The sequence below is a fragment of the Bactrocera tryoni genome, chromosome 5 (genome assembly GCF_016617805.1).
Source record: "Bactrocera tryoni isolate S06 chromosome 5, CSIRO_BtryS06_freeze2, whole genome shotgun sequence".
Lineage (NCBI taxonomy): Eukaryota > Metazoa > Arthropoda > Insecta > Diptera > Tephritidae > Bactrocera > Bactrocera tryoni.
In genome coordinates this window covers 55,991,294-56,008,468 of record NC_052503.1, presented here as the reverse complement: position 1 = coordinate 56,008,468, position 17,175 = coordinate 55,991,294, and the positions used below count along the sequence as shown (strand labels likewise).

The window sequence follows — 17,175 nt, the reverse complement described above, 5'->3', positions numbered from 1 at the left end:
AAATCCATATATCAGGATCTACTTGATCGATATCGATCGAATTTAGTATATAATGTTACCTTGACATGCCTTTATTCCAGTATGAAAACAAACGAAATCGAACTACAATCACGCCTACTTCTAATATAACCCAATTTTAAATCCTATATGATTCTTTCACTTTTCAAAATGCAAATGAAGCACCAATCAATATATGAGCATAAAACTTTGCTTAAAGTAGAATCCCTCAGACCAAAATTTGTTCAAATGGACCAAAACTGTTCAAGTTCCCAGATACTGAATATGGAAATCAAAGTTCCAATTGCGAATTTTTTATTGAAAATATCGTTTAGTCTGTGAGGAAATTCGGAGAATCCTTTGATTGAATTGGATCAATAATTTCTTTAGCTGCCGTCGTATATCTAATAGAAAGATTTTCGAACTTCCATTTGACTTTATACCGCATATATTGGCAAATGTGTGAGTTATTTTAACAAAATGTGAAGAGTATGTTTTTCTAATAACGGTGTATCTTTGTGTTATAGCATTGACAGACGGCAGCGTTAAACCAGATTAATTGCATTTTTCGGGATTAATTCAGGAGTTACCACAGCTAAGTCCGTTGCTGAATCCAAAAATAACTCTCAAAATTTTAGAGAGTTTGTGAGATTTTCGTTGGCAACATTGTTAAAAATGGCCAATTTTCATCTATTGTGAATGAAATACAAGCAACCCTGACAGCTGTTTATCAAATTCTCAATATAATATCAATAAAACTTCTATGTTATGATGCAGTTTTAAAAATAATTTGTTGATATGTTTTTGTAATAAAAAATGGTTTGGTAAAAATTGGTCGTCTAACAACCGTAAAGTTTATCTTCTATCAATTTTCATTGAAAATATTATAAAAAGGACAATGAGCTGTTTATGAGAGTTTCAAACTCGCATAGCTGCCGTCTGTCACCTACAAATTTGGATCTGATTAAGTGCGCAGTTAATCCGGATTAACGCTGCCGTCTGTCAAGGCTATTAAATGAATAAAATCGGGTGAAAACTTGCCCTAGACCCCGCAACACTTATAATAATATGCACCTGAAGGTATTTCCACGGTTTTGATCTTGGCAAGTTGGGTTATTGGCTAAACCCGAACTTAGCCATTCCTTACGTGTTATTACTGATAGTGGGAACAGTGAAAAACGTAGAATCGTGGCCCGTGTCAGCTGATCCGCATTATCTTATGGGCGCGCAATGTAAGTGAACAGTGAAAAACGCTACTCCCTTCTCTCTTTGCCGTAGAATGCCGTAGAAATCCACTGCATTTGGATTTTTGCCGTGGAAACGTGTCAGCTGATTGCTCTCTCACAACGCAGGGATGCCAATCTCTATATACTGTAGTAATTATAAATGTTGTCTTCAATATGTTTGAAATTGTATTAAAATAACTCAAAATCAGAGTCGATTGCTATTATTTATAAATATATAAACTATTTTTAGTAGTTTGTTTTCAGTTTTGATATTTTATATTATGAAAAATTGTAATTGAAAACATAGATTTGTACAAAACTATATATGCGTATTGAGCAATGGCAACACTGTTCAAATGAAAACAAACAAAGATGGCTGATTTCTGCGTTTTTACCACGGGCTCAACTTTTAACACATGCTCGCTAAGGAAGGGAGTAGCGTTTTTGACTGTTTCTGCTATGATATTGTACGACGGTTAACAATGTTTCTGTTGAAAGAATTTTTTTTTACACAAGGCGCTTCCACACTGTCTCACTGTTCTGTAAGTTTTAGTCCTTTTTTACGAAAGAAAACAAATATATTATATTATAGAAATATTTATGTTTGCATAATTTCGAATATTATCAGATATATACCGTGACTAAAAATAAGCCAATATGACAGATATAAGTTAATTCTTCTAATGAAAGCAGTAAAATAACTGTGTATAAAACTAAATCGCGTATGTTGCACATACATACATACAGGTATGTACCGTATATCGGTGTAAGCAAGCACTTTCTGGACTAATATTTCAATGCAAATATGTATGTATTTTATTTTGGATGACTGTGGGTCACTTTTCAAGTATTCGATAAATTGCTCATAATTAATCTACTATATTTAAAATGTTGCCGACAATGCTATTTTCATAACTTCATCCTGATTCCGTTTTTCATCTCGCGTATGGAAAAGCCAGCTTCAACTGAATTATAATTATTGAAATGGAACAAATTGCTGGATCATTTTGAACCCCTTTCAGCATTTTGAGAATGTGAAGCATCGAATTTCGCTCCAGTTGGTAGAGTGTCTCGTGAGATACCGGAACTATAAACATTTTGGCATTTGGTAGAATTCACTAGCATTTTCTGCAATTGCCGTCAATAAATATTGCATACTTTTAGGCATCGGTTGAAAATGTGCTGGGAACAGTTTCGTGAATAACAAAATGCCGCTGTTGAAGCAGAGAATATATTCTATATATCGTCACCTGAAATGCAAAATAACGTATCTTCAAAAAATTCGAAATAGAGTGTCTTATTGATTACGCTTCACTACTTCAAATTGCATACATAATATTACATGTGTTCAACATTTTCAAGTTCTGCACTCAGATATAAACCAGTTTTAACCAATATTACAATTTTTTTTCACTCATGTTCCATTTTATTTCGTGTTTCATTCACGCCATTGTAATTTACCGAAAATGGTGTTACGTTATTTTGCATTTCAGGTGACGATATACATTCTCTGGTTGAAGTACATTGACGTTGTGCGCATAAACACACATCCCTATTACCGAAGAGTTCGCAAAAATCTTATCTCTGATAGAAGCTATGCTTTGAGAATTCTATGCCCGAGTTTAGGGTCAAATGTTCACTTGTCAAAATCTATTCATAAACAAAATACAATCAGACGATGTGGGGGAATAGCCTAGCTGAAAATATTAATTTCATTTTAATTGCAATTGTTTTTTTTTTTGACATTTTTATACACATACATATATAGGTACATATGTGTACGTAAATAAGTTTACACTCGTGGACATACAAACCTTACCACTCAAAATTTTGAAGCATTGTGCACATTTGACTCTATTGATAAGTTAATAACAGATTAATCAAAAATATTATTAATTAAAAGCAAAACACATTCAGATATATGTATGTATGTACATAGATAAATCAATTGAAAGCTAGTGAGCTTTCCAAAATGAGCTCGAAATGTAAGAGACTGACATGCGATGAAAAAATGATATATTTAATTTTTTTAATTTAATTTCATTTACACACTATTTGAAAGTAATATTTTATTTTATTTTTTTTTTTAATTGAAACACGAAGTTTAGTAGGTGTATCACTTTAAAAACAATAAAATCGGCCGTTTTTGCTTAAGCACCGAAAAGCAAAATTGTGTTCTACTCATTAAACGTAATAAATTAAAAACTATAATTATAATTAGATAGTATAATTTAGTTTCCTTACGCTTACTAAAAACAAAAAAACCAAAGAAAAAAATCCGGAACGAACGAAAAAGTCCGGAAAATATTTAAGAAAGAATAGTGGTAAGCTTTGCGTGGCCAAGAGTGCAAAAGAAATCATATAAATCTTTTTACTGACTTTAAATTTTTTTCTTAAAATGAGACGATTTTTGATGTAGCATAATAGCTCTTAATATTATATAGTTATTTTATTATAATTTTACTATTACTTATGATTGATGAATTAAAATACAGATGAAATAGACATATTCTGTGCAAATATCAGAATAGGGATCTTTAGCTGACGACAGAAGAAGGAAAATTGCATAATTTCTGATGTGGGCTTCATATAGCGTTCATAGATAAGAACTTTCACATTAACAAATAACATCATTTGCGATCGACAATGCCTTTAACATTTGTCATATTGTCTGAGGAAGTATGAGATTCAGAAACGAAAATATCAAAAAAAAAAAACCGCTGGAATTGTTTACGCTTTAAAATTGCAACTTGGCGGAAAGATAAATGCACCAAGCCTGCGGCTGGTAAACATTACCCAATTGATTTAGTATAAAAGATCTCAGATTAACTGCTTTAATCAACACATCTCAGAGTGAAGTTAACTTGTTTAAATCCTTAACACTCAAATTCAGCAGCTCCAGTGAAATGAAGATTTTCATCTTTACCCTGATCGGGTTGATCAGCTTCGGAGCAGCCGCAGTGATTGATAATGTAGACATCCGAAGAGGAGGTGCACCCGTTGGAAATATCGGTAAAGGACTTTTCAAATCGTTTTCCATAATATCGGACTTATGTATTTCAACGTATTTAGGCACGCGTCATATTTCTCAAATGAGTCATGAAGATCTTTTGCGACAGAAATTCCTATTGGACATACTTCAACACGTGCAAGAACCAAATGTGAACGACGAAGAACTCTTGCAGATGTCAAAGTTGCAACCTGAACATTTAGTCGATGATCAGACTCGTTACGTTGGGGTATTTCGATATAATTTTCCAGTCTTTAAAATTTTTATTTTGTATTTTTTGTTCACTTTTAGGGCATCGACGATGAAATGGCTCGTGTGATAGAACTAAGTCGTAACCAACGTTTGTTGGCTGAGGATAATATGTATACCATAGCCGATGTCGATGATGTTCGTCAAATGATTGGGCTTTATCGCGTCTTCGTACGTTCACGCGATTGGGATACACTACAACGGAATTTGCTATATGCCCGAGTTCACGTTAACGGCGTTCTACTAGTGAACTCATTGTTGCTTGCTATACGCGATCGAAATGACACTCAGAACTTAGTTGTGCCAGGCATACACGAAATTTTACCAAAGCTTTATCTAGATGCGGACATACTTCGCCGAGCCAAAGAAATTAATTTCAATCAATTGAGTAGTTCCAGTACGTACAGTAGACAAACTAAACGCCCGAGAATACTCGAAATAATTAGGTTAAATAAGCTGTGGAATAGGAATACTAATCCGATAAATACTTTAGATCGTGAACAGCTGTGGATGCCATGGCGTGAAATGCGTATGGAAGTACAAGGGCGTAAAGTTGGAGCTGCAAACGATGCTACGCATATTAACATGCGCGATGATGGTCGCATAGTCTTACCGGTAACATTGTCCTCTAATGTTTTGCGCAAGGAGAGGGAAGTTCGATTATTTACAAATGACGTTGGCTTCCAATCATTCCTGCATTCTTTGATCAATGATTTGTGCTTAAGTGAACACGAGTCAGAGCTGCAAAATGAGCAACAGATGAGAGTGGACGTAAATCGACCGGTGCTAGGACGAGTTAGTTTAGAAAGAAACGTAGGGTCGATGTTGGAGAGTGAAATTCGGCGCAAAGAAGAACAAATACGAGGTCAGAATATGAGAGGCATCCATGCAGTAGACTTAGACACAGACAAAGATCGTTTTATTTATTTTGGTCGGCGTCTTTGGTCCGGTTTGAATCGGAATATCTTGAGCAATGATGATCCTTCTGATCGGTTCATTAATAGCGAAAGTGAAAAGAAGGTGCGACGAGTTGAGATTGGCAACGATGATTCATCGAACCTTCATTGGAAACATAGTGATAACACTATTTATTTGCGAAATCCGTTTAATGATTATTTCAAGGAAACCCCTCAAGTAGGCTGGCACAATAACCAAGTTGGCGTTCCGCTGCCAACAACCACGGCTGATGATGAACGTTTATTACACATCAATCATAACAGCCAACAAGCTGTTGTCAACAACCGGATGTATTTCAGAGGTGAACAGCCTAAAACGGCTATTGATTTGAACGGCCGTTGGGGTCAATCAGGAGTTAACCAAATTAACAGTCACATCTCAATTCAAGGCGAACATTTTGGTGGGTATGATGCCGCTAACACCGAACATCGTGGATTAGCCCAACGTATCGATTTAGGTGTGGATATGCCAATGGACTGGAACAGACAAATGGCAATGCATCGTCAAAGGAAAAACCATGTAGTTGACAACTCAGTTGTGGACAGTTCTTCACCGCTAAACATTGGTCACACAAATGATTATGTACAAACAAATAATCAGGTTCAAGATGTTGATATCAGCAATAAAGGTCTAGAGCACGTCGGTAGTCGTGAAATGAACCAGTGGGAAAAAGAAAACCAGAAACAGGAATCTATATTGGAGGAAAGGCGTAATGTCGACAAAAATCAGGAGGAATGGAAAAATGTCTATGCAAGAATAGGACATAGCTGGTTGAACTTTATTCATAGTAATAACGACGATGTTATCAGTAAAGAGAGAATCATGGAGGACCCAAGAATTTGGACAACTGTTGCACGCGGAATGGGAAATATCGGTATTCACTCTGAACAGGAAGTCAATGGACAAAATGAAATAAACCCAAGCGCCCAACTGAGGATTGACATGAATCGAAGGCGGTTGAACAATGATCCTATTCATATCACCTCCCAACACGACGGTAATGTGCACGATATTGAAGTTGAAGGATCTGGTATGGGGCGATACCGATCTCCTCGCAGCCTGCTTGTTGTAAACCGTGACCATTATTGGAATCAAAAACGTGATGGAGAGTTGCTTTTGCACAACCTTCAACAGTTAATGGCACGGATCAATTTGGAACATATTTCAGTGGGTATTCAAGATATACTTCAAATACAGGATGACACAATTCCGGCAGATAGCTTTACCAATGAACGACTTTCAAATTCTCCAGATCAACGCTTAGCCCTTCGCTTAAACAGGATACGTCTTAACTCTCGTCGAAGCAGAATACTTCTTAACCGTATTAGAGATGTTGAAAGTCGTTTACATGCGATAATTGAAAAAGAAATACTTCGTGGAGTTGAAAATGATCAAAGGAACGATATTCGTAATGCAGTTGGTATTGATCAATTGATCGGTGACATCCTATTGGGCAAGCGATCGATCGGTCAAGGTGTGAATCTTTTGAATATCTTGAGTGAAATTATACTCCAAACTGAGGACATTAACGCCAACTTTCAAACACTAAATCAAATAAGTATGGACACTGAAAATCCAATTTTACTGCACTTGCTTCGTCGTATTGTTCAAATCGCTGATTTACAACGTCAGCAACAGTTAGGTAGCTACAGTAAAGAAGAGCTTCAAACGAATGGTGTTAGCATCAACGACGTGAGTGTTGACAAGTTACGAACATATGTGGATACTGACGATGTAGACCTCATTAATGCCGCAACGTCAGCCAACCAATTGAGAGGTATTTCGCAACGTATGGTTGTCGCACGTCAACAACGTCTCAATCATCAAACATTCACCATCAACGTTGATGTTACCGCAAATCTTAATAAACGTGTAGTCGTCCGTATACTTCTTGGGCCGAAGACAGACACTAATGAACTGGGAACACAATTAAACCGCCAACGCCAAAACTTTATTTTATTGGATACTTTCATAGCGGACCTTCACAGCGGACGCAATGTAATCACGCGTAAATCTCACGACATTACCTGGACTGCACGAGATACGACCCCATTTACCGAAATCTACAAGAGTGTAATGCAAGCACTCGAAGGTGATGCGGATATTACATTGGACCAAGTGCAAGGACAGAGTTGTCGCTTTCCACATCGCTTATTATTGCCACGCGGCCGAGTCGAAGGATTGCCAATGCAAATGCTGGTCATCATCACACCAGTGACAACTGATTGGCGGCCTACAGTGCACCAACTAGATATGGACCACGACGTTTGCGGTATGGGCATGAGCAGCACGAGCTTGGATCACCTACCACTCGGCTTTCCGTTAGACCGCCCCATAGAGAGTATGGAAAATATTGGATCCCTACCTAATGCACATTTAATGGATGTACAGATATTCCATAGTAAACAGCTAGTTGCTGACGACTTTTACTGAAATATATGAGTCACTATCAGCGAATATTTATATCGCTTGTTTACTATTTAACAAATCTGTGTAAAAATTAATTATATGGTTGCCCTTAACCATTTTCAGTTTTTGAAATAAGTAATCACACCTCGCAATGTTTTTTATTTGATAAATATATTAGTTACAAATGTTCAGAACCCAGAAAAAAGTTTCATTATTAAATTTTACTGCATATTTTTCGAAGCAATTCCAAACCAGCTTATTAATTATTAACGCCGTGTAGATACTTACCAAGAATAACAAGTAAGGAAGGGCTAAGTTAGGATGCAACCGAACATTTTATACTCTTGCAACTTGCAAGAATCAAAACCAGGGAAATACTTTAAAGTGTAAAACCAATCAAATAGAGTAAATTCAGCCGGATATTCGAAAATCCTGATATTAGTCATATAGGGGCTAGGCCAAGTTTTCGCTCGAATTTATCTATTTTAGGCACAAAGATACACTGTTATGAATAAAACACACCCTCCTATTTTCATTGGGATAACTCACATATTGGCCGATTTATGCAGTATACCGGACGTTCGAAATTCTTTATATTAAGTATATGGAGGCTAAGGGAAGTATTAGTCCGATCAACCCATTTTTGACATGCAGACAAACTATTGATAGAAAGGGATTATGCCTGAATATCAATTATATATCCCACACATTGACCGATATTTTCGATCAATATATTCGGTACCTAGGGTGTTGAACAGTTTTGGTTGGATTTGAACAATTTCTGGTCATAAGGTGGCATACACTAAATGCATTATTTGTGCAAAAATTCCATTATATTAATTGCTTATTCATTTGTGTACTGGAAACTGAACGTATCAGGTGGAATTTAAAATTGTGCTATATGAGAAGTAGGCGTGCTTATTGTCCGATTTCACTCATTTTCACAGGGTGGCACAGGAATATGAAAAGAATGCCACTTCCCAAATTTTGTCGAAATCGGTCGGACGTGTCCCGAGTTATGGGATTTCCCCAAAAAGTGGGCGGTGCCACACCCATCGTACAATTTTTACCCCGGCCCCTATAAAGCATTGTCATACTATCCCTCCGACAAAATTTTACGTTTCTGGTGCACTTAATTATTGATTCATCACGCTTTTAGTAGTTTTGAACAGTACCGTAATATGGGGAGTGAGCGGGGTTTTCATCCATTTTAATTTTCATTCAATTTCACATTATCAGTAGAAGTTCTTGTACCATTCGTGCTGGGCGAATTTGGTTGTTGTAGCTTTAGTGGTTTGGGAGACATGCATATTAAACGTATTAGGAAGCGGAGCCACGCCCCCTTTTTCAAATTTTTGTATACACAGGTGCCCCTTGCTGCTGCGATCCCCTGTGCCAAATGACAGTTTTATATCTTAATTTAGTGCATATTTTTGGCACTTTATAGGTTTTCGGTGAATGGCAATTTGTGGGCGTGGTAGTGGCCCGTGGTTTTTTTGTACTAAGGAACCCGCATGCCAAGTTTCGTCAACATATTTCCATTTTTACGCCAGTTACAGCATGCACAGACGGACGTGCAGACAGTGGCCCGGATTTCTGGATAACCCTATATCTATGTATATCGAATAGTTTTAGGTGATACGTTCAACCGTAAGGTGAACAAGTTAAGGTTAAGGTCCGTAGTAACTTCCAAATCAACAAAGTTGAAAACTTGCTCTAGTCTATAGGATTTTATTACATAAGGAGAGTGATGCCGAGATTTACGGGAAAAATACATCATATTACACTTTGTGAGATTTAATGGAAAAACTGGTATCATGGTATAGGATATAATGTTTGAATGTTTGAAAATCTGTATATTAGGTATAAGAGGACTAAGGGAAGAATTCACCCATTTTAGCCACTCTAGACACAAGGACACACACTTTTGTCAGGAGGAGCAACCATCTGAATTTCTCTAAGATAGCTCACATGACCGATGTATACGAGTCAAAAGGAAGTTTGAAAATCTTTCAATTGGGTTTTTGGGGCAAGGAGAGTATTGACCTGATTTAAGTTTTGGTAAAAGAGCATACGTTGGGGTCTACAAATTCGTAATCTTCTGTAGTTATAATACAATTATTACACGTGAAAGAGCATGTCTTAAAGACACTATTCGGATGAAGTTTTACTTTGATGACGAGATTAGCTTTCGATTTAAATACGGTAAAATGAAAGAATTTTGTTTCTAAGTTGGTATGACTGTCAGTGACATCTGTGCCAAGTGCCACATCAAAATAATCAACTGATGATCAACACGTCAATAAAATAAAGTAATTGGAGCTTGAGAATCGAAGATTAACAGTCAGAGATTTTAATGTTATCGTTGGAATATCGGAAGGGTCTGTGAAAACCTTTTTGAAAAAAAGCACGATTGGTTCCGAAATCACTACATTTTTTCGAAAACCGACTGCGATGAGTCTTGGATCTATGCTTACGACCCGGAAACAGAGGATCAATCGGCCGAATATCGGTGCAAAGGTGAGCCGATGCCGAAAACCATAATAAAGCATGTCAAAAAGTCAAGGTAATGTTGAAAGTTTTCTTCGGTTATCGAGATGTGGTGCACTCCAAACTCCTTCCGACCGGCCAAACTGTCAAACAAGGCACACTATTTGAGTGTTATGCGTCGTTTGCGCAAAGCTATTCGTAAAAACAAGTCGGAATTATGGGCCGACAACCCATAGCTTTTGCACCACGCTAATGCACCGTCAAATACTTTATTGATTCTTCGTGAGTTTTTTGGCTAATTTTAAACCAATATCGTGTCGCAACCACCGTATTTGCCTGATTTAGCTCCGTGTGACTTCTGGCTATTCAGAAAACTCAACCGATTGCTCTGGGGAAACCGTTTTGAATCAATTGAGTTTAACATGATCCGTACCCGCATTGAAGTCTATTCCGAAAATTGACTTTAACAACTGTTTTGGGGATTGGAAAGAACGTTGTTACAATTGTGGCCAAGGTCATTACTTTGAGGGGGACGACATGGGTGTAAGATACATCTCTATCTCATCAACATATTATATTAACAGAGATAACATTAAAAACTACTCGAAAATCGCCCCATTCGTACGAAAACAAACAAAAGTCTTGGCTTATCTAAGTACCTTATCTACGTATTTTTAACCTTGATTAACTCTCACCGAATCATAGGACCTCAACAAGGTCGGTACACTTTGCTCAGAAATCAGATGGGTTTCATCGTATCCAGGAAGTAGGAAAATGAGCACGAAATTTACCTATGAGAGGCTCGTCTTTAGGTGTATTGAAAAGAAGCCAAGAATCTGAATAACCGCTATTAAACATGGACACGCTGTAATTATGATTTTTTGCCTAGTGGTTTGGCTTCTATTTATTCAATTCAATTCCAAAGCTTCCAATATCGCAACGACATTGACTTGTCAACTATGCGACGCAGTACTACTTAGTTGTACATACATATATATGTACGTATGCATGTACGCCTAGTAAAGAAAGCTCCTAGAATGATTTTTAAATCCAATCAATAGTGGTACAAGGCACTCAGACTTATTAAAACTGAGATTTTTCACAATTTTTAAATTAATTTATTGAACGAAGAAAAAACGGCATCAGACATTTTAAATATACTTTTAAAGTGGATTATCAATATATTAAAATAATTTTCTTTTGTTTGATATCCATATAGACATCAGAGTTCAGCAGAGAATCTGGAAATTCAGAATATACAAATTATTTAAGGGGCCAGTAGGGTAAACCGGCCTGTTTTTTTGACATTATTTTCCATAGAAATTTGTATTCTACAATAGAACTTTTTTCGTATCATGAGGTACGAGTATATCGTGGAGTGTATAAACAAATTTTTTTTTGGAATTTTTTGATGACATCTGTCGGAGAAATGGCTGCGTGAAACACAAAACCGCAATTTATTATTAAAAAGTACGTGAATGGTTATCGTCCCTACCAGAATCATGAAAAAATGTTGATAAATAAAAAAATAATTAACTTTATTTTTAATTTTTCCTCATGTTTTTTTTACATACATTTTGTCATAACATTGTCAATAAATTATAAAAAATTATGAGTATAGTAGGGACGATAGCCAGGCGTTTTGTGAACATTTAAAAAGAGAAAATTATGCAAATCGGTTGAGTAGTTCGACCGGAATCATGTCCGCCAGTTTAAAAAAGTGTGTGTTTGAGAAAAACGCGTTTAAAGTTTGAGGTGTGCACTCTGAGCGCTCCGAACGTCCAGCGGTATTATTATTTTTGGACCTTTTTCGAAACCTTTCAATGGTAAAGTGGGTTTCTACATTATTTCTAAGGGTATAGGGAACAGAAAATGCAAAAATTTTTTTTTTGAAAAAAAATACCCTACTGACAGCTTAATTAAGAAGAAATGTATTAGTTATCACCAAAAGTGTTAATAATGTATACGTCTTCTGTATGAGAGAATGAATTTTGCACTGTGCCATGCTGCACAAGTGTAACAAAGTAACTAAATGTGTGCAAATTCTGCCCACTGTGCAAGGCAGACAAAACGCTTGAGGCCCTTCTATGGCAACATCATTTCACGCCATTCTTCTCATTGTGAGCCTTAACAGTGGAGTTGTTCTTATACTCGTGCTTTGTAGGTAGATAGACGACCTGACATACATACATAGCTGATGAATGGCGTGTGGTGCATGTACATCAACCAAGCAAAATTTTCATTATTTTCAAGAGTTTGCTAAAATAATGAGTTTTTGTCTGGCGAGCAAAAACGAATTTCCACTTCATTACACTTAATTCGTAAGCGTTATTACGAGTATTGCAATATTCTAGCACATTTATTTTCTAAACTTATTGGCCAACTTGTTAACATATTTTATATACTATAATATACTATGTGTGCTCTATCTTTTTTTTTAATGAACAAGTTTTTTTTAATTTTAGTCCGTAGCAAATTCGCAAACGAAATATTTCGAATTCTATTTTTAAGAATAAATAATAACCGAACAATTTTTACTCTCGCAATTTGCAAAGCTCGAAGACGGCGAAATATTTTCAGATGTTGCAAAATCTTATATTAAAATACGTTGATTGAAAATTCAACATCCGGAAATAGTTTACAATCAAATTTGTTATAATTTCTCATAGATCATAGGAAGCGTCGGAGATCCTATAAAGTAGAAGGTATAGACGTATGTAAATGAGCTGCCCGAGGTGCTGAGTTTGTCCGTCTGAAATTTTCCACACGTCCGCCCTAGGCAAGTTGAAATAACACAACTTCAGATTAACCCAACTTTTTTTTTGGTATTGAGAATTTCAACTATTTTTTGTTGAAGTTTCATTGCCAATCTAGAAAGTTAAGATTTGACAGGTATTTAAACAGATGAAAATTGTAAAATGATTTGCTTACGAAATGATGGATTAATATTAAAATGAACATTTGTTTTGATTTATATGGCGATGAAAAAAATTTTGAGGCTAAAACTGATGTGCTACGCATAAGAAAAATATTCGTGATCACCCCTAACACCAAGGTTTGCTGCAGATTCATAAAATATTTTCGTTTAAAAAAGGAATCTTTTATCTAAATAATATGAAGGAGAATACTACAAACTCTCCGTTTCCTTGCTGTCGGTAGTTATCAAGAACGCATTTTAACTTTAAACTGACGCAAACTACGATGTCTATACTTGTAAAGAAAGTCTTAAATATTTATTATAAATACCGTTTTTGTGCGTAGTGGATAAAACTCAAATGATTGAAGAGGAGCAAAACGTTTCAAAATTTAATTTTACTCAAAACGTACATTCATACGAATACTAGATTGTAGCGACTCTTTATGTGCCAAACACTCCACACATACATATTTATTGTTTAACAAGTAAGGAAAGACTAAGTTCCGGTGCAACCGAATATTTTATTCTTGAAACTTGCAGGAATCGAAACCAGGGAAATACCTTAAGGTAAAATGTCAACCAGGATCGGGATCCAAACAATTTTATATATACATATACTATGTATATATATAACTCATATACTGACCGACCGAGATAATACCATGTTCCGACCGAAAATTTTAAGGGATTAGATTACATTTAACAATGAACGAAATTCAATTGCGGGAGTATTCAAATGGCTTTGAGTCATTAGGTTTCCCTAAAGTGTTAGAAGCTATAGGTAATAAGTTAAATTTTTTACAAGAGAGTTTTTATAAATTTTTAAGTTTGAAATGGTTGTCATATAGAAGTTGGCCCAGCAGCAGAAGATGCTGTTGACTAAACTATTACTACAATTCCACAGTTATTTTGGCTTTAGGAGATGCAAGGTAAGTTTTTTCATGAAGCTCGTTTAAATACCTAATGTATTTCTTTAATGTCATAGATGTCGATTGATGTTTTGTTTTCTAATATTTTGATTTGTAAATTATTTAAATTGTTCAATTTCGGTCGCTTGCTTTTTTATTCCGGCTTTTTAAAAGAAAAATTACTGAAAATTATTCAATGAAAACTTTGTGTGTGTTGCAGATTGAAATTTGTTACGAAGCCACAAAGAGGTCGCCATAATATCGGTCGGCGTTCTTTTTGCCATCAACGTATGGCAGCCCAAGCAAGGCAAGGCAAGAAGTACACCCAAAATGCGATGACATACGTGCGGAATTATGGGTCGCGGTCATTCAGCAAGCGATCGTCACGATATCACAGCACGACTTTTCAAACAACAGTTACGATGTTTCATGGACTTTATCTTGGAGTAATGTAGGTATATGTGGTGCTGTTAGATGCTAGATGTACTTTGTTGAGTGACAACAGAGAGGTTTGTCGCACGTACACATTCTTCTTTGGATGGTGGATGGTGGTTACACCAGATCAAATTGAAGAAATCATTTCTGCGAAAATTCCTGACGCAGAGAAAGACTCAGTATTATAAGAAGTGATGGAAACCAATATGGTAAATGGACCTTGCGAACCTTACAATTCCACTTCGGTTTGTATGTCTGACAGTAAATGCCCGAAACACTATCCACGAGCTTTCGGAAACACAAACTATAAATGTTGGATATCCAATGTATCAGCGTTGCTCACCAGATGACAATGGCAGAACATTTAGCATTCAATTTAGAGGCGTGAATATCGAAGTCGATAACATATGGATCGCACCATATTCGCCACTGTTGTCTAATTCACATGTCACAGTCATGTCAATGTTGCGTATTGCAGTTTGGTGTAATCGATAAAATACGTGTGTAAATACGTCACCAAAGGAAGCAACATGGCGGTTACTGGTCTTGAACGATACGGTCGATACATGAACTGCAATAAAGCGCTTTGTATGATATTTACTTTTGCGATTCATGAACGTTTTCCGACTTTGTGCGTCTCGCAGTTAATTTGGAGAATGACCAGATAGTCTATTTCAACACAGAGACAGGGCAACAAAATTGACATTTACGAGTTTTTTCTCAACTTTCGTCAGTGAACCGTTTGCGAGAAGTTGCTCTATTCGGAAATACCTTGATATTATACATACAATTACAATTACAATTGCTGGAACATGATAATCACTGGAATGAAGTTCACACACTTTTCGCGATGATCAGCCTTCAAATTATGGGATACGACAAAAAATTACATTGTCGAAGACATTTTACATCGTTTACGCTAAGAATTGGGAATGGGTCAATACCGGTTGATACTTCCGGTGGTTTGATATCAATTCTATATGCCGTTTATCAATTCACGAAAGATGGACTCATCAGGAATGTTTATACGAACATTGGACAAATTATCGTTAGTACGATTCCTTAAATGCATGCGCAATGTTAGCTGGCAAAAATACCGATGTTGTTGACTTAAACTGGAAGATTCAAAGTCGAAATCCGGGAGACTTGCGGTCATACAAATCGATCGATCGTCTTGACAATGAAGACAACACCATGATTTATCCAGTGGAATTTCTAAATAAATTCTTTGGAGAGGCTTGGTATGCCACCGCATCATTTGCATCTCAAAGTTGGATCTGTCGTTATTATGTTTCGCAATATGATTGTGACGCACCTATCAAATACATGGGGCAGAGTGCTTGATTCTACGGATTTCTTTTGAGTTCTAACGATTTGCCATTTGAGTTCAAACGTATTCCGTTTCCAGGGAAAATTGCATTTGAAATGACAATCGTTGGAATCGTTGGAGTTGGAAAACCATCTTTTCTGTACACCGGAACAGAAACCAAAAATTGTTGTTTATCAAGCTGCGTTACATTGAAAAAAAATGTACAAAAATCTCAAATAAATGATAATCAACGCAATATGAATTTTTGTCTTTTCAATTCAAAAGACATAATTTCGCGCAGGACAACGGCTGCGGGGTCAGCTAGTTAAAAATAAAACTAAAATAATCGATCCTTTTATAAAAACCAATGTGAAGGATGAATATGATGCTGTTTAATAAGTTTGTTAATATCAGGTTCCAATTTATTCAAGAACAGTCGAATGTCGCCACGTTCGGTAACAAGCAAATGATTTCTCTTTTTAGTAAGCAGTGTTGTCACAGCACTAAATCCACGTCCGCATAAATATAACGATGGGAATGCTATCAAGAATTGTTGAACGATTGACCACAATCCAGGGTACAATTGCGGGATCGGTTTTTGTAGCCAAAATTCTTGGTAACCATTTTTGAACTTAATTTTTATACTCTCGCAACAATGTTGCTAACGAGAGTATTATAGTTTTGTTCACATAACGGTTGTTTGTAAGTCCTAAAACTAAAAGAGTCAGATATAGGGTTATATATACCAAAGTGATCGTCACGAGTAGAGTCGAAATCCGGATGTCTGTCTGTCCGTCTGTCCGTCCGTCTGTCCGTCCGTTCGTGCAAGCTGTAACTTGAGTAAAAATTGAGATATCATGATGAAACTTGGTACACGTATTCCTTGGCTCCATAAGAAGGTTAAGTTCGAAGATGGGCCAAATCGACCCACTGCCACGCCCACAAAATGGCGGAAACCGAAAACCTATAAAGTGTCAAAACTAAGCCATAAATAAAGATATTAAGGTGAAATTTGGCACAAAGGATCGCATTAGGGAGGGGCATATTTGGACCCAATTGTTTTGGAAAAGTGGGCGTGGCCCCGCCCCCTACTAAGTTTTTTGTACATATCTCGGAAACTACTATAGCTATGTCAACCAAACTCTACAGAGCCGTTTTTTTAAGGCATTTCCATATACAGTTCAAAAATGGAAGAAATCGGATAATAACCACCACGCCCACCTCCCATACAAAGGTTATGTTGAAAATCACTAAAAGTGCGTTAACCG

The 17,175-nt window shown here is 36.4% G+C and overlaps 1 protein-coding gene across 1 annotated transcript; it reads left to right on the top strand.

Annotated features, from left to right (window-relative positions):
* Nucleotides 1-1,894: 1,894 nt before the first annotated feature.
* Nucleotides 1,895-7,987, top strand: LOC120778370 (fat-body protein 1). Its single transcript, XM_040110157.1, has 4 exons — nt 1,895-1,970; nt 4,120-4,235; nt 4,296-4,462; nt 4,525-7,987. The coding sequence occupies exons 1-4, from the start codon at nt 1,948-1,950 to the stop codon at nt 7,870-7,872; spliced, it is 3,654 nt and encodes a 1,217-aa protein (XP_039966091.1). The 5' UTR covers nt 1,895-1,947; the 3' UTR covers nt 7,873-7,987.
* Nucleotides 7,988-17,175: the final 9,188 nt, after the last annotated feature.